Below are 23,892 nucleotides of genomic sequence, written 5' to 3' on the forward strand. Positions count from 1 at the left end.
AATTTGGGCTTGAGATTTGCATGTAAACACGCTTACTAAATCAACCAGAAAATAGGCCAAAAAAACACTAGTAGTTCAATAACATTGAGATTGGCCAAGAGTACAAACCTCATCTACGTCTTACCCAGTTGTTTCTTTTAACTTTTCTCCTGCAAGCCCCAAAAGCCCCAAGCCGGTGGGTGCGTGTCACGTTTGTGAAGGCCTACTGCCCGCACAACTTTCTCCTCTGCCGTAAACCAAACCTCCCCACCAAAGACACCCTGTCGCCCCTTCCCTTTCTTGTGGGGGGGCGGGGGGGGGGTCTGAGCTGTGGAGTGGAGCGCTGTGAAGAAACACGGCGGTGGGGCGTTCGGGTAGAATTCAACTTATTCCACGCGGAACGGGCATCTTATCTCTCTCTTCTTCTCGTCTTTTTTTTTCTTCTACACACAGACGCTTCACTGACATGTTCTGTTAAAAGGCTGTTTGACCAACGCTCGCAATGTGAGGGGCAAAGTTCACAGGCCTGCACACTCTGCTTTAAAGTTACACCTGCCAATGAGCGGGTGCTGTAAACATTATCTTTTTACTCGGGGCACACACGTTTCGGCCTCACTATCTAACTGAAAATCAGAGCCGCTGATACAGGGGGCCGAGAACACACGCCAAAAAGTCCCCAACCCGAGCTCTATCTCTGAATGGAGCGGCTCAGACTGCATGGTACCAGTATTATCTTATTGGTTTAACATTAAGCAAACTGTGGCAGCACACCAGACCACCAGCTAGTGGTTCCTCTTTGCTTTATTATATTTCTATTTACTTTGCCCCCCTTCTGCTATCTTGAAAGGGGCTATTGAAGATGCATGTTTCTTCTTTACAAGCAAACCTAGACAGGAGCCCGTGCATGTTTAGCTACTTTTATTAGGAATTGAGGAGAAGGGGAAAGGTGCAGAGTAGAGGGAATTATCTTTCAGTTAACCACGTACAAATGAGGTGATAATATTCTCTGTAAATCATTTTTGTCTGGTATATCATGTAAATATGAAATGTATTTTTTATTGTTATTTCATAAGAACATGTGCATGTGTTATCACATTCACAATATACAACAATGGCTGAATGGATAACCTTTTCTTGGACTACGAGTGGAGCAACTGGTCCCAGTGGGCAACAGATGCAGGACAACCTCCTCACTGTGAAACAATAGCTCCCAGGCCGTGCTGTCCATCCATGTGAAAACGTCCAATACAGTAAAGAATCCCTGCAGGAAAACCAACTGGCATTCTCCTGTTGTCTATTGTGCCCAAACTATCACAGGAATGGATCACCGGGAAGACAATGCAACCTAATTCCCTCATACCAAACCAAAAAGAAGGCCAGGGATGGACTTTGATTGATCAGGGAACAAATGGACCAGATTGTCGCTGCCTTGACATACAGTTCGAATGGCTAACTTAGTTCATTTCTACAGCCTGTTGCTTCGTCCCTGTCAAAGTCTGATGGAGTAGCGGGTTCCAGTTGGTGGCTCGTAGTGACTGTGGGGTTCGTAGGTGCTGCTGAAGGTCCCCCCGCCCCCCCCCCCCCCCCCCGGTGTCTCTGAAGTGAGTAGATGTGGACCCCCCAGTAGAGGTGAAAGCACGTCACACATTCCCGAGTCTTTGGGGGGATTACTCATCGCTGCAGTGACACTGGACGCCTTTGGGTCAAGCAGACGCACTTTCACACCGCAACCGCTGTAGGAGCGCTACTGCTTCCTCATTGGTCGATCGCATGCATTGATATGAATTAAGCCCCCTCACCAATTAGAACAGGGCAATGACCCATGTTAACATCACGCATACAATTATTGCTTGTAGCTGTGTCAGCCAGTTCATGAATAGATTGTGACACATCTTTGGTTATGTTTGGGCAACAGAACTGGCACTTTTCACACTTGGTCACTCAAAAGTGTATCATTTGGATGATAATGAATACGGAAGCACCAGTGAACACACAGCAGCATCGTGGCTGAAGAGGTCGCTGTCGGGTTGGACCCAGCGCTCTTTTTACGCTTTCCTGGTTGATCATCACACGGACAGCATGCAGGATGAGTCGCCGGGATACCAATGGATCGTGGCGCTCTCTGCCCGTCTGCAGGGTGGTGAAGACTCTGCCCAGAGAAACGGAACGCGGGGGTGAGGAGGGATGGATGAAGGGAAGAAGGGTCTCATCCTTTATTGCCCATAAAGACCCGGCAGCGGAGTCACTGGCGCTGCGCACCTGTCAGGATGTTGACTCAAAATCTTTATCACCAATATCTAATCGCTTGCCTTTTCCCCTCTGATAAATGGGCTCATGTCGGAATTCTCCCCCTCTATGAGCAAAAGACGCGCTTAACACAGGCGTGAGTGTCGTGTGCGCGTGTTTGACATGGGGACGGGATGTGTGAGGGACGGTGCACTTATTCACTCATGGTTGACATGGTTAATGCTTAAGCAGGTGTAGGTCTATTGATGGCTGTGGATCCGTACAGGACACAAAGAGACGAGACAGAATGGGGGTTCGTTGTGTAAAGAACTGTGATTAATTGTGAGCGGCGCGGACCTGCCGCCACACGCCATCCAAACTAGATACAAGCCAAACACGTGTGCGTGAAATACAGAGATACACGGGTTGCTGTGAGGTGTGTGATGAGTGTGGTGAGTCGCTGCTTTTAAATTTTCTGTCCTTCTTTCTTTCCCTCCAGAAAAGGCCTCCGACGTTCCTTTCAATGACTTAAACAGTGGAAAAGGAAAAATGTTCAAGAACAGAAGCAGGCTGTTTCTTTTATATGACAATGGTGTCTTTTTCGCGGAGGCTCTGTGCGACGTGAGATTTTACACACTTCAAAGTGTTTGGATTACACTGTTTGACCGAGTTAATCCCGGGAGTCAAATGACAAGAGAGAAACCTCAGACGGCTTGGGCCGAAACCTCTGGCAACAAATACACAAGGGAGGAGGAGGGGGGGGGGGAGCCAAGTGCTCTCTGAAATATTGACTCTGTCGCTGCGTCCAGTGCGTCAATAATCAAGTTGAAAGCTCTGCACTGTTACAAAAGCGTGTTAATGGCAGTCTTTTCTTTTTGCATTCACGGATGACGGGACTGAACTTTACCCAGAAACTATTCACACAGGTGCACATCTGTGTGTGTGTAGGTGCAGACAATAAATTGAGAGAAGTTGTTGTGGTGATACAACGGGAGCACGGCAACACGATGCGCTTGAGGCACTCGTGTATCTGCATGCGTGTGTATCTGCACGTGTAAAAAGCTCAGTAGAACTTGTCCCACCACACCCAGAGGTGCGTGTTATAATGGTCCAAACACAACAGACTCTCCCTCACACACACACACACACACACACACACGCAAAGTGTATACTAAACACAATTTTGTGACTTTTGTTGTTAGAAATTAAATTCTTAACGAGAAAAACATTTTCAACTAAAACATTTGTTTGACTTTGCATACAAACATATGATGACCTTAAAAGAAAAAGATTATTAGTTTAAACTAAAAATGTATCCATATCAGTAAAGTGATACTTGTCCAATATACTATACAGTCAATATAACACAAATAAGGAGCATTTGTTTCTCAAATGAAGTACTCTTGATACTTTTAAATTACTTCATTTTTCCTACTTGTAACACTTTATTGTAACATTTTTAAAAGAGACAACACAACCGCACCAACTGTTTAATTGAAGTGCCACAAAAGAGAGTGAAACAGGGGCCTCAGAGAGATTAGAGATTTCAGATAAAGGTGAATGAAAGTGAGGGAAAATGTAACATTATGAGGCCGCCCACCTACAGCGCAGGTGAGTACACACGTTCCAAAACGATCTGCCGATAGGAGCCGCCAGCGAACAATAGAGGCAGCGCTGCAGACGCATACTGATAGTGGATGACCTGGTAAGTGAGAGTGGGAGAAAAGGAAGACCTCCTACCAGCGAGGCCACACAGGATCAGGACCCATTTTACCAACTCAATTGACCCCCGGTCGGCTTCTGTTTGTGTTTGTTTGTTTGTTTGCAACTCGTCTAAATGCCGGCGTCCGGTGATAGCGGCGAACCGGCACGCTGTCCCCTGTTGGAGCTGTGTCGGATTTCATTTATTTATTTATTTGACACAGTGGCGTCGGTGAATGAGGCTGAAATGGGATTACACAGTGGCTTCAGCTCAGTCTCGCTCTTTCTCCAGTCCTGCCCTGGACCCGGTCCTTCTCGCAGGTCTATAAAGCCACTCTGATGAGCCTGACTGGCCACGGCTCTTTGGGCCAGTAATAATCTCTCTTTAGGAGGCTGAGAGGGTGAAGTGAGCCATAAGAACCCTCTCTGTCAGCTTCAACCGGCCAACAAAAAGAAAAAGTCATAATTATAGTACTCTCTCTGCCTGGATTTAAATAAAGCCTCCTGGCTGAGGCCCTATAGACACACACACACACACACACACACACACTTCAATAAAGAGGCACTAATCAATCAGGGCTTCCCCTGCCACAGCTTCATTGGAGCCACCATCTGAAAGAAGGACTGACAGCCCTCAACCTCCCAGTATTGTCAGACAAGACTGATTAGGCTTCTGACCGGCTACCTCAGCCACCAGCCAGCAAAGCACGGAGGTCAAAGGCTCCCCATTTCAAACTGACAAGCACTGAAAAGTTCCGGACACCTGCCTTTTAAAGTGATGCTTGTCTCCGCAGTTCTATCCTCCTTTTATGTCGTTTGCAATTTGAGGGCAGCGCAGGGGAGAGGGGGTTTTTTGAGAGAGAGAGTGAAAAAAAAGGGGTGAGTGGGGTACTGTGTGTGTGTAGGTTTGTGTGCGCCTGTGTTTGTGTGTGTGTGTGTGTGTGTGTGTGTGTGTGTGTGTGTGTGGCTTAAGTTTTGATGGGGGGGGAACATGGCTGCGGGCCAACGGTGGAACAAAGAGGGGACACTCTTTACATGCATAGCCAGACAGAGTAAACTAGCCAGCAGCGCTGCCAGAAAATACAAGGCTCGAAAACAGACTCCGAAGAGGCAACGGAAAGCGGGAGAGGGGGGGGGGGCAGAATATCAGAATATCCCAACCATCCACTTGCTCCGCCACGGAAACCATTCATGCATCGTTCACGTCTGGTTAAAATGAGAAATGTATTAGGTCGGGTGATTACGGGGCATTAAATGGCACAAGCTGCTTACATTTAATTGTGTTTGTTTTCAATACGGAGCTGTGTGGCCGCGGGTAAACGGCAGCTATCCCTCCGCAAACACCCGCATGATTAAAATATGGGTGCAGCACAGCAACAGAGGGACGGGGGGGGGGCAATTTGATTCATGAAACCTGCTACGTTAATAGAAGCAATTATAAAGTGCATTTTTACAAATGAAAAAGACTTTACAATGAGGTTTAACATTCTTAATTTCGGTTAACCCCAAATACCAAGCACAGACGTGCCTCATATTATGTTGTGTGTATGTGACCTGGACAAAACACGACACTGGGATGCCCCCCCCCGCTCCCTCCATCACAGAACTGTATCCTTAACATCTGAATGGCACTGTAGCTTTTGAACAATTCCTCAGTGCCGTGACACTTCAGAAGAATGATTTTCTAAAGCGCAGCTTTTTCTTCCCGTCACTGTTATTTTTAAGAAGGAGGCGCAGTGGATTCCCCTCCCTTTATTCCCTCTATTTTTTTTTCCCTTACTGAAATCAGCTTAAAGCTCTGCAACGACTTTACCCTCCAAAATAGGAGAGCCACTCCATCAACGAGGGACAATAGTAGATTCTGACAAAAAGTCTGAGGGCGTTACGCCACCCTGCCATCACCAGGTTCCCCTTCCATACAGCCTCTGCCGGTGACTGGTAAATGCCACTTTCAATCTCTCTCCTTTCTCTCCCTTTTCCCTTTTCACTCCCGATTCCTTGCAACTCAATGGGTGTGTTAAGTATTGTGCGTTCTGACGGGGGCGGTGAGTCAGTCGGGATCATTAAAAGCAGGCCGAGCCTTTGGCCAGATCAAAATAATTAACTGGAGAGGTCACAAGCTAATGAAATGAAATGGGGGCCTGAAAGGAGCCCCTAAACGGTGCTCACTAATCCTCCCTTCACCTTGTTTTAGGGAGGGGTCAGAACTCTGCATTGGTAAGCCAGGGCACCTCTGCTGATAATAGGTTGTGGGGTGCCGGGGGGACCTGGAACTATGGATTTATGTGTGTGTGTGTGTGTGTGTGTGTGTGTGTGTGTGTGTGTGTGTGTGTGTGTGTGTGTGTGTGTGTGTGTGTGTGTGTGTGTGTGTGTGTGCGTGAGAGAGGGCGAGAGACTGAAAGAGAAAGATGCAAATAACATCGTGTAATTTGAGTCCATTCTGAGTCACAATTTTTTTTTTCTGAAAACAGGAGAAACTGTTCCCTGGAGGGGGTTTTCTTTTTTCGGTTGCTTTAATGCAAATCAGTTTTACGTAATAACGTGTGATTTACGGGTGGAAGGCAGTGAGGCCACCCTTCCTGTTCGTTTCCAGGAATGAGCAAAGCTTCAATAAGGACAGTTTGAGATGCAGTTTACTGAAGGAAAAGTGCGGAACTATTGTCAGCTACGTGAATTTGCGATAACCGGGAACTATATCAGTGAGATGAACGTTAATTATTAAAATGCCTCTTTAATGGATTGAAAGTCCAGAGTCCAGAACTTGTAAAGTTAACGTGCTTAGGTAGGTTATTCCTAAACAGAGACTAATACAAACATTATGGTATAATCCAAATGTGCATATCTAAGTCTATGAGTAAAATGTAGCCAACATAAGGCAGTGAAAACAGGCATAGAAAAAACGTAACTGAGGTTCAACATCACTGAACCTCCCTTTACCGTTTTTTCAAAGCCTAATCCTTCATGTGCTCTCATGTTTCCGTGTAGAATGCTTAAAAAACAAACCATTCATGACTAAGACCAAGTGTACACTCTGCTTTGATGCAATAAAGACGTCCCTTCTATTGACGTCCCTTCTATCGGCATGCAGAGATATTCACAAGACTTCTAAAAGAAAATATCATAAGTGACCTGCTGTCTGCCTGAATTGAACAATAGAAGAATGAAGCTCGGGATCCGATGCTGGAGGCGATGCGTGTCAGAGGCTGATGAAGCCGATGTGTCACCGTGAACAGGTTCTCCAGGGGCAGGCTGCAACCTGTCGAGGACCCAAGGACAAGGCTGTGTGTGCGTGTGTGCGCGCGCGTGTGTGTGCGCGTGTGTGTGTGCGCGTGTGTGTGCGCGCGTGTGTGTGTGTGCGCGTGAGGGGGACGTTTTTTAAGCAAGTTGAAGAAAAGGTATTTTCAAGGTTAAAGGGGGGACCTCTGATGTGCAGACAAACATACAATTTGGACACACACACACACACACACACACACACACACACACACTAGAGGACAACGTATTGGTGAGTGAGGGAATGCACCTGATCAACAGGCGCATGAAGTAAAGCCATTTAAACACACACACACAAAGACGAAACACACACACACACGCACACAAAGAAGAAACACACACACACACACACACAGACTGCAAGCCTACACACAACATGTTTTTATAAAAGACAGTTAAAGGGAGTTGCCGTTTTTTTTCTTTCTTTGATGCATTAACGACTCGTGTCCTCACAAACACGGGCGAGAACGGAGCAGGACAGCGGGAGGGGATGTGGTTTGGTTTGCACCTCATTTTTACGTTGCTTTGGACAAAAGTGTTAAAACGACTTCATTCCAAATATTAAAATGTGCATGTTTTGGGGTTATTTAGCCTGTCACAAATAACTCCAATGGCGGTCACCTGCTTACCAGCCAAGACTTCACTGCATTGCCAGGATTTTTATGGACGCCATAAGCGAGAGGGAAACTGAACCTCAGGCAGCAAAATGTACCCTGAGAAACCACAGAGGCCACATCTACTGTTTAATCACAATCAAGATGTCTCTAATAATAGTCATAACTTGCATTAAAATCAGCATCACTGCTCTCACTACTCCCTGAGTTGCACACTAAATCACATATACTTCCCATTGTCTCCAATTTAACTTGGTTTTAAGACTTAAGAATACCATCATCATTGTTGGCTACGGTTTTCTTAGACAGTCCAATGGACTCAATATTTTGTCCGCCATCCGTTTATCCTTCCTGAACTCATACTACATCCACGCTTACATTTCTCCTTCCAGACGGACGGGCCTTCCAGCATCGTTTACCAGATGATCTGCATCCACACGGCAACCTTCTCAAAAGTATGTGATCATCATCAATGCACAGTGGGCACGCGGGTGACAATGTAAACAGGAAGAAGACGGCATACACGGTCACGTGACAGGAGTGTGGCGAATCAGAGAAGGACCCGAAATGACCGCTTAGAACGGACGCAGATCATCTCGAAAAAAAATGCTGCAGCAATGTTCTTCTTTCCTAGTCAGCCGATACAAGTAAAATAAATGAAAAGCATCTCCTTCTCGAGGATATGCAGCCGTCTCTGTGAGCCATCGTTACATTCATTAGGCAAATATAGGCTCTGTATCACAGGAGTCCACCAGCGTCCAGTCTAACCCAGCACAATTAGCACATCCGTTGGAGAAGAATTACCCTGTAAAATGAGAATGCGCCGTACAAAAGAGGCAGGAGAACTGGAGTTGAAAAAAGAGCGTAAGTGTGAGGGAAAAGGGGGGAGAGAGGAGAAGTAAGGGAGGACGGGGATAGATTAAAATTGTTTGAATTGGGTCCACGCTCGCCCCATTCATTTGGTATTCTGCTCAAATCAGGGCTTTTGTTCGGCCTGGTGTGAAGTAGTGTCAATCATCTCGACCCGGTTTTGTAGAACGGGGGAAATTTATTATGAATTTGCTCCTGCAGATAATGAGGACTACCCCCTGCCTGCACCCCCCCCCCCCCCCTCCCACACACACACAAGCCACCCCTCCTCTCTCCCCTTTGCCTCCACCCCCATATCAATGCTGCAGAATAGGCAATAGAGAGCGAAGTTAGCGATCTCAGGGCCACTCGCACTCTGGGCTCACATCAAAGTGACAGAGACGTCCAATCAGATTTGTCTTACAGGCATTACATGATGAATATGGTGCGGCCGCAGCACAAAAGCGCCTTTGTGTCTCCTCCGAGCGGAGACTATTCACAGCGCGCCACAGCCAGCCAGAGTGGAAGTAAATGGCCAAAAGGGCCCGGGCCCAAAAAAAAAGCACCCAAACTTGGGCAGCACAATGGCCCATGCAAATCACGCCCCCCCCCCCCCCCCCCCCCCCCCACGCCCTCCCGCCACCTCCACCCTACCACACATCCCCAGCTACTCCATCCCTCCACCCTTCAGGTCGGAGCTTGGTTCCTCCTCTGCTGGGTTGTCTGAAGTTTAGGGCCTATTCACACATATACAGAGGTGTCTGTTAAAAGCGCTGAGCTGCATGCATTCAAACATTCGCTTGAAAAGAGAAAGATAATAGAAAAACATGAGTGTAATGACTTGGGCGCTGTGGGCGAGGCTCCTTCTTTTAATGTGGGGAGATTTCCTGCACATTGGAGTGACACTGTGATATTGAATGAAACCTGAAAGACCCATTTGCCACAGAGATAATATTTATATTCATCCAGATATCAATTCCTTCCACACAGCAATGAAACTCAGCGCCTGACTCCGATTCGCACTTTAGAACATCTTTGAACGATATTCAGTCCAATGAAAGTCCATTTTCCAACTCTGGGATAGAACATTTGAATTTGAATCACAAAACTATTAAACTCTCAATAGCCCTGATCAGTTCCTGTTATGCCATTAAAAGTACTTAATCCCCAAAGAAGATTCCATCTACAGCTCCCAAAACTCTAAATAAAGAGAGGAGGAGAGAGACTCTTTAAATGTAAATTGCCATCAGAGAGGCAATGTTACCTGCAGGGGACTGACCAGAGCATCAAGAGTGATTAGTGCAAAGTACTTGTGGGTCCCTTGTGCCTACTGCCAGGGACCTTACCGGATCAATAGCCAAGGGGTCAGCAGATTTTTCTGAACCAGCTGCCTCTCCCCGTCTGTATGTGTGTGTTTGACTACTCCAAGATGGTCTCAGCACATTTTCTGTAGTATAAACGTGTCTGTGACTCTGCTTAAACATTAACACCTCTGTAAGCATTGCTCAAGGTTGTGCCTCTCGTCTGCATCACTGCTCAGTCTGTGCTCTTCTTCACAGCTGTGTAGTATTTCACAGGGCAACTGTGGGTTTCTACGTTGTTCACACCTTTTGCATTAGTTAGTTATTTTCTGTGAGAGAAAAAAAACGTTATTTGTGCTACGGTAAACTCAGAAGGAATCGAGTGGTTTTATCTGCTAAAAGCTGTTTGTTTGGAATTGAATAATTAATTATAAACCTTAGAGAAGAAGCAGGTGATATTGTTGTCTTCATGCATAGTAGGGAATGACTGATGCACTTGTTGCTTTGTTGGCCGTGTGGCTATATGAGCTTTGATCGACGGGCTGCAGCTATTCCAATTATTGCTTGTAATTGAACGCAGCCTGTGTTCTTAGTTTACAGTCACCTTGAGATATTAATTCTAAATACATTTTGGAACATGATAAAAAAGTAATTCACCCCTATAAGTCAACCATCATTTACAGCTGGGAGTCATTACAGCATTAGTAACAGCTGAAGGAAAAACTGTTTAAGATTTCACTCAGCACTTATAAATAAAATAAATGGATGTTTTAATAGTTTCTATTATTATGTAAACTTGGCCTGCAATTAAAACTGTTCATGTCGTGAGAAATAAACTTTTTTAGCCTCCTTTCATTCATGCAAAATGGCTAAAAAGTCCACCGGGCACTGTGATGACTGCATGTGGAGCAACAGATGATCCCTCGCCGCCCCACTCTTTCCTCTTGTAATCTATATATGTTCGCATTTGGCATTTCCATAGTTCATGCATACATCATGGCTTTGCGAAGGAAAACGCATGCATAAATGAGCTGCATTTAAGTGACCATTCATCATTGGATTACGACAACATTTACATGTATTGTAAGCGAAGAGGACATGAATAAATCTATTTTTGCCCTTGCTCATTCCAAACGGCTGAGGAGAGAAATTGCATATCCATCTTAATAGACAGGAGACATGACCTTATTTCTACTTTGTGCTCTGGCCTCTGCTTGACACTGAAGGACATCAGAAACATCATTTCAAGCGTATAATAATGGAGCAGCGGGGTATTTCGTGCCTTTGATTTGTCTTTTTGAGGCCCTGTGACGTAGGAGGCTATAAAGCAGAGCGTAATTAATGTCATTCATCATTTGTAGGAGCGACGGGCCTCACATCAAATACGCGAGCCATTAACCAATGGGAGCGCGAGAGCCTTTGTCACCAAGCACAGGCACGTGGCTTACACCTGCAAGCTGCAGTGGTTGTGCGCGCGTGTGTGCGTGTGTGTGAAAGAAAGAAAAGGCGCGTGCGCGCGAGAGAGAGAGAGAGAGAGGTGGAGCGTGTATTAATGTCTGTGGCACACTTTTAGGTGCAAGAAAACAAGCAACCTTTTCATTTTTGGATTGAAGTTGGAAGATAAAAATGTATTTGAGTTTTTCTAATTTAACAGAAAATATTAACCATATACCAACTTTAATCCGCCTCACTTCCCCACTCCCACAGAGAGCACCGGGTGAAATTAAACTCGTTATTTCTCGTTCTGCCTGGCTGCATTTTGCAACAGTGTTTAATTCCAATAGAAAATCTTCCATAATTGGCATAATGAGGCGCAAAGGCGCACACAATAGTGCTCACTATGTGGCGTCGGGCTCCCCATTTCGCAGGAGATGGGCTTTTTGATTTCACTGTGTGCCCCATGAAAAACACAGTTGGGGATACAACTAGTCTACAACCCCGGGTTTTTATTTAGATTGATCTCAATCGGGCAATAAGAATTTTGACCTCTGTCATTGTCTCGCTGACTTTCCCCGGGCCGTATTTCAAAGCGTCTATACCCTTTGAGAGGCGTGAATTATCCCCCCCCCCCCCCCCCTCCTCACCCTCTCTTCCTACGCTCCAGGCCCTCTGGGCTATTGGGTAAAGGCAGGAGTATACGCAAAGGAAACAATGCGATGCATGAAACGTAATATTAATCTCCTTGTCCTGAATGGAGACAAAGCGCCGTAGAAGGTGCGCGTCCATAATGGTTATTGAGTGCTCACCCAGCTGCGCAATCTTCCCCCGTGTGCGCAGGCAAGGCGGCTAAAGGTCATGCGCGAGCTTTGAATGGAAGAGAAGCTCACTAGTTTGCTCAATTACCGCCACACACACACACACACACACACACACACACACACACACACACACACACACACACACAAACAAACACACGTGTAAGAATAAATGTGTGCGGCATCACTGTAAGAACCAAACCACTGCAGAAGCATATTATATAAATAGAATCATCTTTATTTATAAAACTTGTTTTACACAAAATATATCTGTTAAAATCAAATATTTACACTTCAGGCTACGGGACGTGGAGAACAAGTGCATACATTGGTAAAGGTCTCCTTTTGAAATTTAAAGAAGAAGAAGCAGAAGAAAAGGAAAACAATGTGTCACAGGTTGCCTTGATATTGTTGTCCAGTCACACAAATACATGGCAACTCACTGCCTCACTGACAGCCGGCTGCTCAACAACATTGTTTGTTTGACTCATGTACAAAAATATGTGCCCTTCATGTGGAAACTATTCTTTGACACAATGATGTTTTTTTTTTTTTTTTAGTATGAAAAGGGACCAGCAACGACGCGTTATCTTTGTTTATTGTCTTTTCCAGAGGACGTGGCAGAGAGATGCGGTCTTCATCCAACAAGTCCTCTGGAGGCCGCATCGCCAAACCTGCTGACTCACGTCTTTTGATTGCACTTCATCAGGTCTTTCCTTCCACGCGTCAACGTAACACTGAGTCCAACTCCCTCCTTCGTGTGGGGACTCAGAGACTCTCTCTCTCTCTCTCTCTCTCTCTCTCTCGCTCTCTCTCTCTCTCTATTGCTTTGCAGCCCGGTTTGAGGGAGGGAGGCAACAGATCACTTCCAAGGATCACAGCGAGACTGATCTGACGCCTTTACCAAGTGTTTTCGGAAAGAACGCATATTTTTACGCACAGGCGCTGCCGTCGTCCTCAGTACCGGTCGAACCAGGTTGTAAAGTCCAACAGCTCCTGTTCCTCGGAACTCAGAGGCTCATAACTGCCCTCGTCCGATGAGTAGGTGGAGTGAGGCGACTCCGGGTCGGCGGAGTAGCTGTTGGAGATGGCCGGGGAGGGCAACCCGCACTGGAAAGCGGCCGACACCGCGTCGTGTTCGTCCAGCAGTTGCTGCAAAGCCCTGATGTACTCCACCGCAGACCTCAGGGTCTCCACTTTGCTCATCTTCTTGTTGGCGGCGCCGTTGGGCACGTGCTGACGCAGCGTCTGGAAACCCATGTTGACCTGCTTGACCCGGTTCCTCTCCCGTTCGTTCCGCCGGGCCACGGCAACGGGCTGCTGCTGAGGGATGGAGTAGCCGAGGCCGTTGAAGCTCAGCCGCCGCTTGCAGCGCAGGAGCTCGGGCGAGCTGGAGCGCTGTCTCTTCAGCACCTTGGTTTTACTCTGGAAGCCCGCGGCGTCGGCGCCGGGGTGCGCGGCGGGGTCCGCGCAGTCCTGGGCCGGGGCGTGCAGGCTGATGCTGGCGTGTCTTTCGGTAAATCCAAAGGTGAAGGCGGTCTGCGTGGTGGTGATGGTGGTCGTTTCCATCTCGCCCGATGGGGTTTTGTTCTGAAGTGACGGGAGGCAGAGGTGCGAGCGCAGCCTCTGGTCGGTGGGACGAGAAGAGGCGGAAAGGGGGCTGGCAGCGCACAGCTCTCGTGTCCTTCGCGTGGGGGACCGTGTGGCTAACTCGAGTCCAAGTCTCTCTTGACTACTTACTCCACGAGCCGATCTGACCCAAACTTTGGCAGCACTCTTCTTTTTCAACACGCGCCCCGACGCACACCCCACCCACCCACCCCCCTTTTTTTTGGGAGACGCACGCTTCGTGGCGAGGCCCCGCCCCCGCTGTGTGATTCTTCTGCACGCCGACTCCCCCCGGGCCAGGCGCGTGGCTCCGGGAGCTCAATAAACAATCCCGAGCTTTCACTGGGCCGGGAGCACGCGCTGAGCTCATTTACATTCCTATGTCCCCCCAACTTGAAGGCCCATTGGTCGATTCAAACGGCCTGCAACCGTGCAAAGGGGAAAGTAAGGCGGACAAAAAAAAGAATGGTTTGGTTCTTTGAAATGCCTTTTGAATTTGACAATGTACCCTTGGCAAGTCTTCAAATTATCAGCCCCCACTAACCCCCTTCCTCCCCCCATCGGCCATCATTCTCCTCGAGCCCTTTGCAACACAAATACCAAGGACGCTCTCCCCTGTATCCAGGCTACGGCTTTACAGTGCTAAATAAAGTGCAAGCGTGTCTCCGTGCGTAATGATTGGCAGGACGCGATACACTTTTTATGACGCGCAGGCGTCCGGATGCCCCCGCGTGCTTTATTACACACTCTGCAGGTCCAGTTTGTGGACACTTTCTTGACAGGTGGAAAGTCTTGTTAAATTAAATACAACTGTTGAACTCCCAGCTGAATGCAACCTTTACACTTGTTTTATTGTTTGATTATAGTGTTATGCGTAATATGCGTTTACCACAAAGTCTGGTAAAAACCAAAGCGCAACTCGTAAGTACAGATGCGTGAACGCAGCATTTCAGCACCACATGTGACTGGACAGTGAAACACAATAATGGCTTCGTCGTCCTCCAGTAGACGGAAGTAGTATTTGCTTCAAACCGATTTGGCTTCATTCGGCATTGTTAAAATACCATTTTGAAATACGTTTCGTGACAGTCTCCTTACCAGCAAATTCTAGAAGCGAAGGAGTGTGAGTCGAAATGAGAAGACCGTTGCCTTTTTAATAAAAGTGGGACACTCGTGGCCTCTAGTGGCAGAACATGATACAGGAACTGTGACAACAAGGACGCAGAGGACACCACACATAGAAAAGACAGATCTTGAGGACTTTTATTTCCAACAAAAGCTTTATTCATTTTTTTTTTTTAAATGAATTGAGAAAATCTTTATTTGAATACTACTGATGAATGTACATGAAATGCTCGCTTAATAATCACTTTTGCCTGATGACTAAAAAAGTTGTTCACTATTCATATATAAGAGACATCATTTATCTAGTTTCATACAAAATAAAATGGAACTCACTTTGCACCTCTTTGAAATATCACAGCTTGCACCATCTTTTTTACTTCTAAATATTAATATATATTTAAAGCTGAAGAACGTTCATGTTAAGATATGCAATCCCATTATTAATGGTTAAACGTATTGATACATCATTACTCTCATTTGGTTCTTGACATCTATACAGAGCACTTTACACAAACTTCATTTTATTCAAATAAAAAATGACAGCGCAAATATTGATTGTCACACTCAGTCAATGTATAACCAATTTCTTTCTTTATGGTTGTGTTCTGAAGGTAATATTATTCAACTGTGCAAATGTTGACTTGCTTTGGCCTGATGTATGCTTTTTCATGCTTCTCTTAATGAATTGAATGCTTTGACTTTTAATTGTAATGCTCGCTTTCAAACACAAATCTTTCTCTACCTTGTTAACAGCAGAGGGCGCAAAATGAAAATAAAACGGTAGATCACAGTAGATCGTTCAACACAGGTCATTTAGAGCCTTTCAAATGACACATCTCTCCATGCTACGTAAAAACTAGTGTCTAATAAATTTGCCATCATAAAAAACGCACTATAATCATGTACTATGATAACCTTTGCTAAAGAAGTCTTGGCAAGACTTTGTCATGCTTTAATTTGTCGATTATTAGTGAGATTTCTGCATCAGGATGACTTAATTAGTTTGCAAATATATCAAGACAAATCAGTGTGCGTGTTCTCAGTTTGCCAAACAATGAGTCATGCATGGACAGCCTGGGGAGATGTGAAGTACAAAGTTCAACAAACAGTTCATTGGGTGTGACTAACTCTTTGATACATTACATAAAAGTCACGCATATATTGTATATTTATATCAAAATATATCCACATGATATATGTATTTATATATGTATATTATACAATTTTATTATTTCCTATACTATTGTTTTCCTCAGTCCAGCCACGGAAATACACTCACACCTATCAATTAAGTCTGTGTCACTGTCAGGTGAAGGTGTGGCTGTTTATGAGAACCGTGGCAGGTTTCTTTTAAATACACTCACACTGCAGTGGCTCAAGTCAACATGGCCTCACATCGAACACGCGCCGCAGGTGAGAGAAAGAGAAATAATGCTGGTGAAGTGTGCGTGTGTAACAACAATTGTGCCTATAAAGTGTGGCATATCATGTAGTAGACACTCACATGCCGGCATGCACAGGGACTAGAAAAAGTGCTCAAAGCAAAACAGCGCACCGTTCTGTCAAAGATCTGCTCTGCGTCTGCCACTAAATATTCAATATTTCAATTTACAGAACAACACATGTATGATATTGCCTTTATATTTAGAAAACAAGTGTGAAATAGGATGTGAGCCATCCGTGTCATCTTTCAATAACCGAGCTCTCCTTCCTGAGAGGCCTGTGCATTCTCGAGGGGCCTCCAACAAGGACGAAGCAGTATTTCCAGTGAGCTCGAAAGGGGAAGTGCTCCATCATAATACGTATCGCTTCTCTATTACTCACAGATGTGTACTGGGCTATGGCCGTGTTAGCCATAGTTCTTAAACAGAGACGGATACAAGCTTCATGAAGCCGTAGGTCATCCCTTCCGCAGTCTGCGGTCAGAACGCGGCCAGAGAAAAAAAAGCAATCTCCACGAGAAGTGAGTAAAGTGAAGTAGGATTGGCATGCACAGTAACCTGACCTTTAGTTTGAGGATAAAACGGTTGAATAAGATTCCAGTGGACGAGAAGCAAATAAATAATTAAGTTTTACTTTTGGGCACGCAGGAAACACAGATGCTAGAAAGAGGAATTGGAGCAAGCTGAGTAGTGTTTTTGAGTAATATACTGAGGATCAAAATGTATGTCGTGGAAAAAAGGGAAACTCCACTGCACTCTCACTTAATGTCTGGCTATTCGTATTTTTGTCTCATTGCAACTCATGACACAACCACACACCTGCAGGTTTTTTACTCTGAAAGTCCCGTATTACACTTGAATTAGCAGCACATATGTTACAAACTATGGAACACTCGCAGGTGGATTCCTTTGACCATATTCTGCAGAACAGGGCTGGTTTCGTGGGTATCTGTTTAAGAAAGAAATCCCTAAAAACAGCCTACAGGTCAGAGCAGGTTGATAACTCACCATCACATGGGAAATACCTATGAAATAATACTAGGGATACGTTTGAAAATGTGTTAGGGGTGAACGGTCATGATGACCTTATGTTGTCTCATTTATTCCAGATCACATAGAAAAAATCTAATAAGCCTAAACCTAATAAGACCACAGGCCTCATTACAGGGTTCTTACCAACAACAAAACCCCATCGACATAAAGATATGACAGCAATGATGCTAATTCTCTACCGAGATCTTGGTTAAAGCTATGAAATGAAACTTGGCACACAGACCCCTATCGCCTACTTTTTATTTTTACCTTCTGCATGTACTTCATCTGCCAATGCAAAGTACAAACTGTTGCATGTTGAATGCATTCAATTAAACCCATCACAAGTACGTTTTACCCGGAGCTTTGACCCTCGTGCTGATGAGGGGCTTTTGGGGGCTCAGAATAGATACAAAAGCATGCTGGCCTACAAACACTGCAGAATGACACTGGATAACTTTAATCATTTGGGACATACAGAGGACATTTTGGTTTAGTTCGTGCATCAGATTTCACTCTGAATATACTTTTGTAACTCTCATTGGCTGTATGACTCTGCAGCTTCATGCATACTAGTTACACACTGTGGAATTAGAGCAACTCTATTAGGTATTCACACACCAGTTATAATAAAGGGCAATATTATGAAGAAATGTGGCCACGTCGCGAGGACCGCCCACGTGAAAACATCCCTTTGAAAACCTCGACGATGAAACGCGGGCTGTTGTGGTGACGCAAGAAAAGAGAATAACCGGAAAGACTCTTTTTCCGACTGCAGCTTCCACTTTCCCAACCAAACGATCGCTACGTCCGGTCTGCAGAGGGAGCGTTTCGTTCCGGAGGAGGTCCCTTCTCGCTTTTCCTTCAATCAAACTCGCTCTCTGCCTGCGCCGGAAATGCTGACGTGGTTGCGCCGTTACCCCGGGGGAGGAGACGGCGAAACCCCAAAGAGCGTCACTGATGTTATTTATACCAAAGGCTGCAAAGGTGCATCGAGGATCACACATCAACAGCGAGCGAGAGCAACTCTCCGATCCGAGAAATGCAAAGGTAGGCAGACCAGCCCGCATGCCTCTTCCTATGACGTTTCCTTCTTTGCTTGGGGCTGTGAGTGGATTGACGCGCGTGTTGAGGTTGTAGGTTGCCCGAGTAAAGATTAAATGAGAATCCCTTCTTGTATGTCGCTGATCGTTGCTTGTGCACACCATGCCAAGGGTCACAGGGTGCTGTGGGCGTCGTATAGCCATTGAACTGTCAGCATTCAACCCATAGCCGTAGTGTGTGTGCGCGGGTGCGCGCGTGTGTGTGTGTGTGTGTGTGTGTGTGTGTGTGTGTGTGTGTGTGTGTGTGTGTGTGTGTGTGTGTGTCCATTTCCTCCCTCTGCTCTTGGGAAGTGTTTCACCGAAGAAGAAGCAGCACGCTGATCTGTCATGTGTCCCTCTCAGCCCTCCCAAGCCTCCGTTCGCCCGCTGGCTCATAGAGCAGGTGGAGACGGGCCAGTACACGGGCCTCCGCTACGAAGGCCAAAACAGGTTCAGAGTCCCCTGGAAGCACAACTCCAGAAAGGACTGCAGCGATGAAGACTGTAAAATATTCCGAGTAGGTTCAACCGCCTCCATTCAACTTCACCTATCTTACCTCACACTGCACGATAAGATCACATGCCGATGGCTTTGTTGACATCTGTTTGACGCTGTATTGTGTCACTACTGTATTTCCATTTGGTAAGAAACTGTTCCACCAACATTCCTCAGGTGGATTCTAGATGAAAATCCCCCATCAAGTCATTTCCGCTACAGGGCTTAATTATGGCAGGGGAAATTATAGCATAGCAACAGCTGTGGAGCGCTTGCACTTCCCTCGAGCCAAAGCTGAGGCTCAGTAGAGATGCCACAGGGGAAGTAGGTCGAAAGACACTCGTAGCTTGAGAACGATGGAAAGATCGCTGTACCGTGTCTTTATTGGACTGTACCTTTTTTTTGCATTTAAATGTTCTTTTGTGGCACACAGGCATGGGCGGTAGCAAGTGGAAAAATCCACGAGTTCCCCAACAACAAGGCCAGGTGGAAAACCAACTTCCGATGCGCCATGAATAACATCGATAAGCGCTTCAAGATGATAATGGATAATTCCAAGAATTTGGACGACCCTCATAAGATCTTCGAGATTATCGACGCTGAGTGTAAAACGATAGTCCCTTAATCCACGTTCCGCTTCCATCATTTATTTTGAAGTTGAATGCAAATGAAACGATGTCTCTCTCTTTCTTTACCTGCAGACAACTATGAAAGTCCACCGACTCAAGACTCCCCGGGGGATTCTTACATGCGTCCTGATATATGCAGCTTCCCCATAGAAGATTTCCCCATTGAAGACGAGGTGCCGTATTGCCTAGAGCGCACTTTCACTTCTCTGTTGATTTGGTTTCATATCACAAAGTCCTTTTCAATACTCACTAGATGCCTAAATATGCTAATTTCTTCTTCAAACAGCTTATTCTACTTGACAATTTAATGGCCTTGGATCTCGGAAACCAGACATCAGGTAGGGGGGCTCATGCTCAGGGAGATACCATACAAGTCATGGTTGAATTTCCTCCTTCCCTGTTCATCTTTTTACATGGTGAAATGAGAACAAATGTTATTTTCAATGTGCTTTTTATTTGCTTTACTAGAGAATATGGCAGAGGACTTTAGCCGCTACCCCGTAGCAGCTGAGCACCACCTGCAGCCTGCACCAGACCAGCCTTCTTACTGTGAGGGTACGTTTGGCCAAATACTCAAATTCCTTTATTGAAATGCAAGACGGGAAAGAAATGATTGTAATTTGTCATGTGTAAGTATTTGGTTGTGTTTTTGCTGGTTCTTTTTCAGTAAATCCTCCACCAGTCCTAAGTTCACCTCCGCAGCAGCCTAGTATATTTGACCTGGAGGTCTCCATCCACTACAGGAAACGGGAAATGCTAAAGGTCACATTGAGCACTGCCCTTCTCCAGCTACACTACCAGCACGAGAGCCCTGAGCTCGACGGCCATCGCATCCGCTTCCCCTCCACAGACGGTCTGCTGGACCAAAGACAGGTAGGCGGTGACCTGGACATTTAAGGAAACCTCCCCAAAACTACTGAATGCAAAAACACCTCCCAGCAGTTTCTCACTTTCTTTCGCCTATTTCATCAAACATATTCCAAAATTATATTGTTTCAACATAAAACATTGACATTAAACATTAAGTCGTCCATTGTTTACCAGCAGTGTTCCTCTACCCCGCCTCTGCATTACTAGGGTTGCAAAGGGGCAGAAAGTTTCCGGAAAGTTTCCACGGGAAGTTTGGCTCGGCAATTTTTGGCAAAAAAAATCTTTTTTTGCAAAAGTCTATAACGGGGAACTTAAATGTAGTTGAGAACAAGACTATGCACGCCGAGCTCAGCTGGTTGGGAACATTGTCTGCCAGAAACCTAAACGTAAACATGAACGTCTTTGTCATTACTGAGCATATTGATTATTTGGTAAACTGAAGCCATGTTCATTTTAATACCAAGTTTATTTGTATACAGCAGTGAGAGTAGGATGTATGTATGTCCACACAAAAGTACACCATCACCTCAATTATTATCATACATTAAGCTTTCGGGGTCCATCAAAAAGTTGGGCAACTTGTCCCACTACAGCAGAGGCCACACTACTGCATTTGAGCACGAGTTTTGATGATATTACTGGGGTGAATATATTAAGACAAACAAGTCATTAACAAACTGGCAGCCTATCGTTGGAGAAGATGTATTCATTTTGAGCTGACCTGAGCGCGAGATGGGCATGGCTACTCTAGAGTAAGATAGCCGTCTTACTATCTGGATGTCTCGTCAAGTCAGGTGTCTGACTCCAGAATGTTTTATGGATGAAGGTATCTCAAAAATACGTTTTTGAACAGTCTTTTAAGATAGTTGATGCGTAGATGACAATGTGTGCCATTGGTGTGCTGAAAGAACGGAGGCTATCTAACGTAGGCTAACGTGCTAATGTTAGAAAGTTGGCTGACGCCTCGCAAATCACATCAACCATTATTGCTGGTTACAATAATGGAGTTATCGGATAGAACAGTGTTTTTATTTCTCAGTAACCTTTGAAAAATCTAAGCGAGAAAACGGCAAAAGATGTACATTTAATAAAAAAACTCACCGTCAAGCAGATGATTTCATGGTATTTTATAAAAGCGGAAGAGACCGAATAACAGATTTCGAACAGGAAGGTAGTAAGACTGCATTTTAAGAGTTTTCAAAAAACGTAGAGAATGACAGATTACGACTCCAATTCATTTCAATGGCCAATGCTATGCTAGCTACTTCCGCCAAGGAAGGGGGGGACCTTCACTCAGGTGTAGTTACTAACATAACTGCCATGGCTACAGAAAAGCATAAAGCTAAACGAAAGACAGTGAGCGTCTGTGTGTTTGTTAGTTATTTTACCGCCACCTTGCTGTCCTGCTGTTGTTTTTTTAAATGTTTTATTAGACATGTTTGCATGCATGCCTGCTTATGACACGGTAAATACAGTTAAATTACCCCCAAATTTCCCATTTATTTCTGGTAATTCCTGTTAATTCTCGTGAAAAGTTTTCAACTTTGAATATTCCTGGAATTTTGCAACCCTTCTTCTCTGGGTTAGCACCAGTTGTGGATGTCAGTGGGATGTTGTGGATGTCAGTGGGATAGTGTGAACCGATCAGCAGGAATGTGCATTATGTCAGTGACTCAGCGTCCTGTGGATGCACAAGATCCAACAAGACTCTGAGCCACTCATAGAAACTCCACAGCACCCATTTAAGGGATTATAATGTCTCTGTTTATAAGAAATGGCCGCATCACAGGCTGCAATGTGCAATGAAAGGGATCTGAAAAGTTTTGTTTTCTCCACCACATCTCTATCGGAGGTTTGTCAGAAATGTTATTCTTCTTTTGACACTCCGCATAACATGAAATATAGAAATGCACCAGACAAGAAAAATACTGAAAATTTAGGCTGGAATGTCCCCACACGTTTATAGACCATACACTGCTCTACATAATAAGTGTGCCGACATATTTCAGGTTGAGTTCACCAACCGCATCCTCAACAACATCCAGAGGGGTCTCTTCCTGGAGGTGCAGGACACTGGCATCTATGCCTGGAGACAGGACAGGTGCCACGTGTTTGCCAGCACCAGTGACCCCTCAGTGGCTCACCCAGAGCCCAGCAAGCTGCTCCAGAACACCAGGGTGGAGCTCCTCAGCTTTGAGAAGTATGTAAATGGTAGGTGTGGACATCATGATGATTTGAACTAAATTCAGACTCATCGTCTATAGTTCTGCTGTTCCTCCTCACGTGAAATACGTGACTTAAATGGTGATTAATCGAGTTCTGTTGCAGAACTGAAGCAGTTTAGAGACAACAACGGCGGCTCTCCAGAGTACACCATCAACATGTGCTTCGGAGAGAAGTTCCCCGATGGAAAACCTTTGGAGAAGAAGCTCATCGTAGTCAAAGTAACCCTCCTTCCTGCTTTGCATAATCTTCACACACACTCGGTATTTGCCTCTCTTTTAGTTGTGCCTTCGTTTTTTCCTTTATAAGAGCTGTAAAATGTGTCCCCTTGTCCATGCAGGTGGTCCCTCTGATCTGTCGACACTACCATGAGATCGCCCAGATGGAAGGAGCCTCGTCTCTTCACAGCGCCAACGTCAGCCTACAGATTTCACACAACAGCCTTTACGATCTCATTAGCTCGGTCTTTGGACTGCCGACAGAGGAAGAGTCCGCACGGCCCGCAGCACCTTTACTACCTCAGTCCTGAATTTGGGCGTCTCACTTTCCCCCCCGAAAGGGGACTATTCCAACGACCCGCGCTTACCCAAAGATTTGCTACAAAGTGAGCAGAATGAATTTGCTATTGCATTAATGGGCCACGTTTATTGAGCCTTGCTCATGGGGTTGTGTCACTTAAACTTAAAGGAAAAAAAGTGACATTTTATCACTACATAAATAAGTGAACTTCTCTACTATTGGACTGTTGCGTTACTCAACCCAATGGCCTCAAATATGATTTCCTTATGTCATAACTGTAAATATCAAATCATCTATTAATAAGCGTATGGTTCAGTTAACGTATGAATGCCTAACATGGTTATCGTGCGGTAAACATGTAACGTTTTTGCTTTTTGATTGTGCGTTTATGAGCCATTAAAAGTTTAAATTAATATATATGTGGAACTTTTTTTATTAACTGAAATATATATATATATATCTATATCCGTTTGAATTGTTTTTGCTGTTCGAAATTAGTTTGACATGTTATTTTTTACAAACAATGATAGACATTTGAATTGTATGACTAAAAGGTACCTAAAGTCTGTTGTGCGGTGGTGAATAAAGGAATTGCTGGATACGGTTTTATCTTCAGAAGTATCACTTCTCCAACTCCTTAAAACCAAATAGGACATTGAGCAGGTAAAG

The 23,892-nt window shown here is 45.2% G+C and overlaps 2 protein-coding genes across 2 annotated transcripts; one reads left to right on the plus strand and one right to left on the minus strand.

Moving 5' to 3' along the window:
- Window positions 1–12,415: 12,415 nt before the first annotated feature.
- On the minus strand, window positions 12,416–14,420 carry LOC144383739 (achaete-scute homolog 1b-like). Its single transcript, XM_078082753.1, has one exon. It carries the CDS (start codon window positions 13,765–13,767, stop codon window positions 13,156–13,158), a length of 612 nt encoding a protein of 203 aa, XP_077938879.1. The 5' UTR covers window positions 13,768–14,420; the 3' UTR covers window positions 12,416–13,155.
- Window positions 14,421–18,291: 3,871 nt separating this feature from the next.
- Window positions 18,292–23,827, plus strand: LOC120809125 (interferon regulatory factor 7). Its single transcript, XM_040162734.2, has 10 exons — window positions 18,292–18,455; window positions 18,851–19,004; window positions 19,416–19,587; window positions 19,684–19,784; window positions 19,898–19,949; window positions 20,080–20,166; window positions 20,279–20,484; window positions 22,491–22,692; window positions 22,810–22,925; window positions 23,045–23,827. The coding sequence occupies exons 1-10, from the start codon at window positions 18,448–18,450 to the stop codon at window positions 23,231–23,233; spliced, it is 1,287 nt and encodes a 428-aa protein (XP_040018668.2). The 5' UTR covers window positions 18,292–18,447; the 3' UTR covers window positions 23,234–23,827.
- The last annotated feature ends 65 nt before the right edge of the window (window positions 23,828–23,892 follow it).

The sequence above is a fragment of the Gasterosteus aculeatus genome, chromosome X (assembly GCF_964276395.1).
Source record: "Gasterosteus aculeatus chromosome X, fGasAcu3.hap1.1, whole genome shotgun sequence".
NCBI classification, from domain to species: domain Eukaryota; kingdom Metazoa; phylum Chordata; class Actinopteri; order Perciformes; family Gasterosteidae; genus Gasterosteus; species Gasterosteus aculeatus.

Bases quoted from the DNA above. Each gene is read 5' to 3' on its own strand.
- LOC144383739 (XM_078082753.1), bottom strand. From the start codon at position 13,767: ATGGAAACGACCACCATCACCACCACGCAGACCGCCTTCACCTTTGGA.
- LOC120809125 (XM_040162734.2), top strand. The intron at 19,588-19,683 runs GTAAAACGATAG...CTTTACCTGCAG, and splicing joins CGAGATTATCGACGCTGAGT to ACAACTATGAAAGTCCACCG. The intron at 19,950-20,079 runs GTAGGGGGGCTC...TTGCTTTACTAG, and splicing joins TCTCGGAAACCAGACATCAG to AGAATATGGCAGAGGACTTT.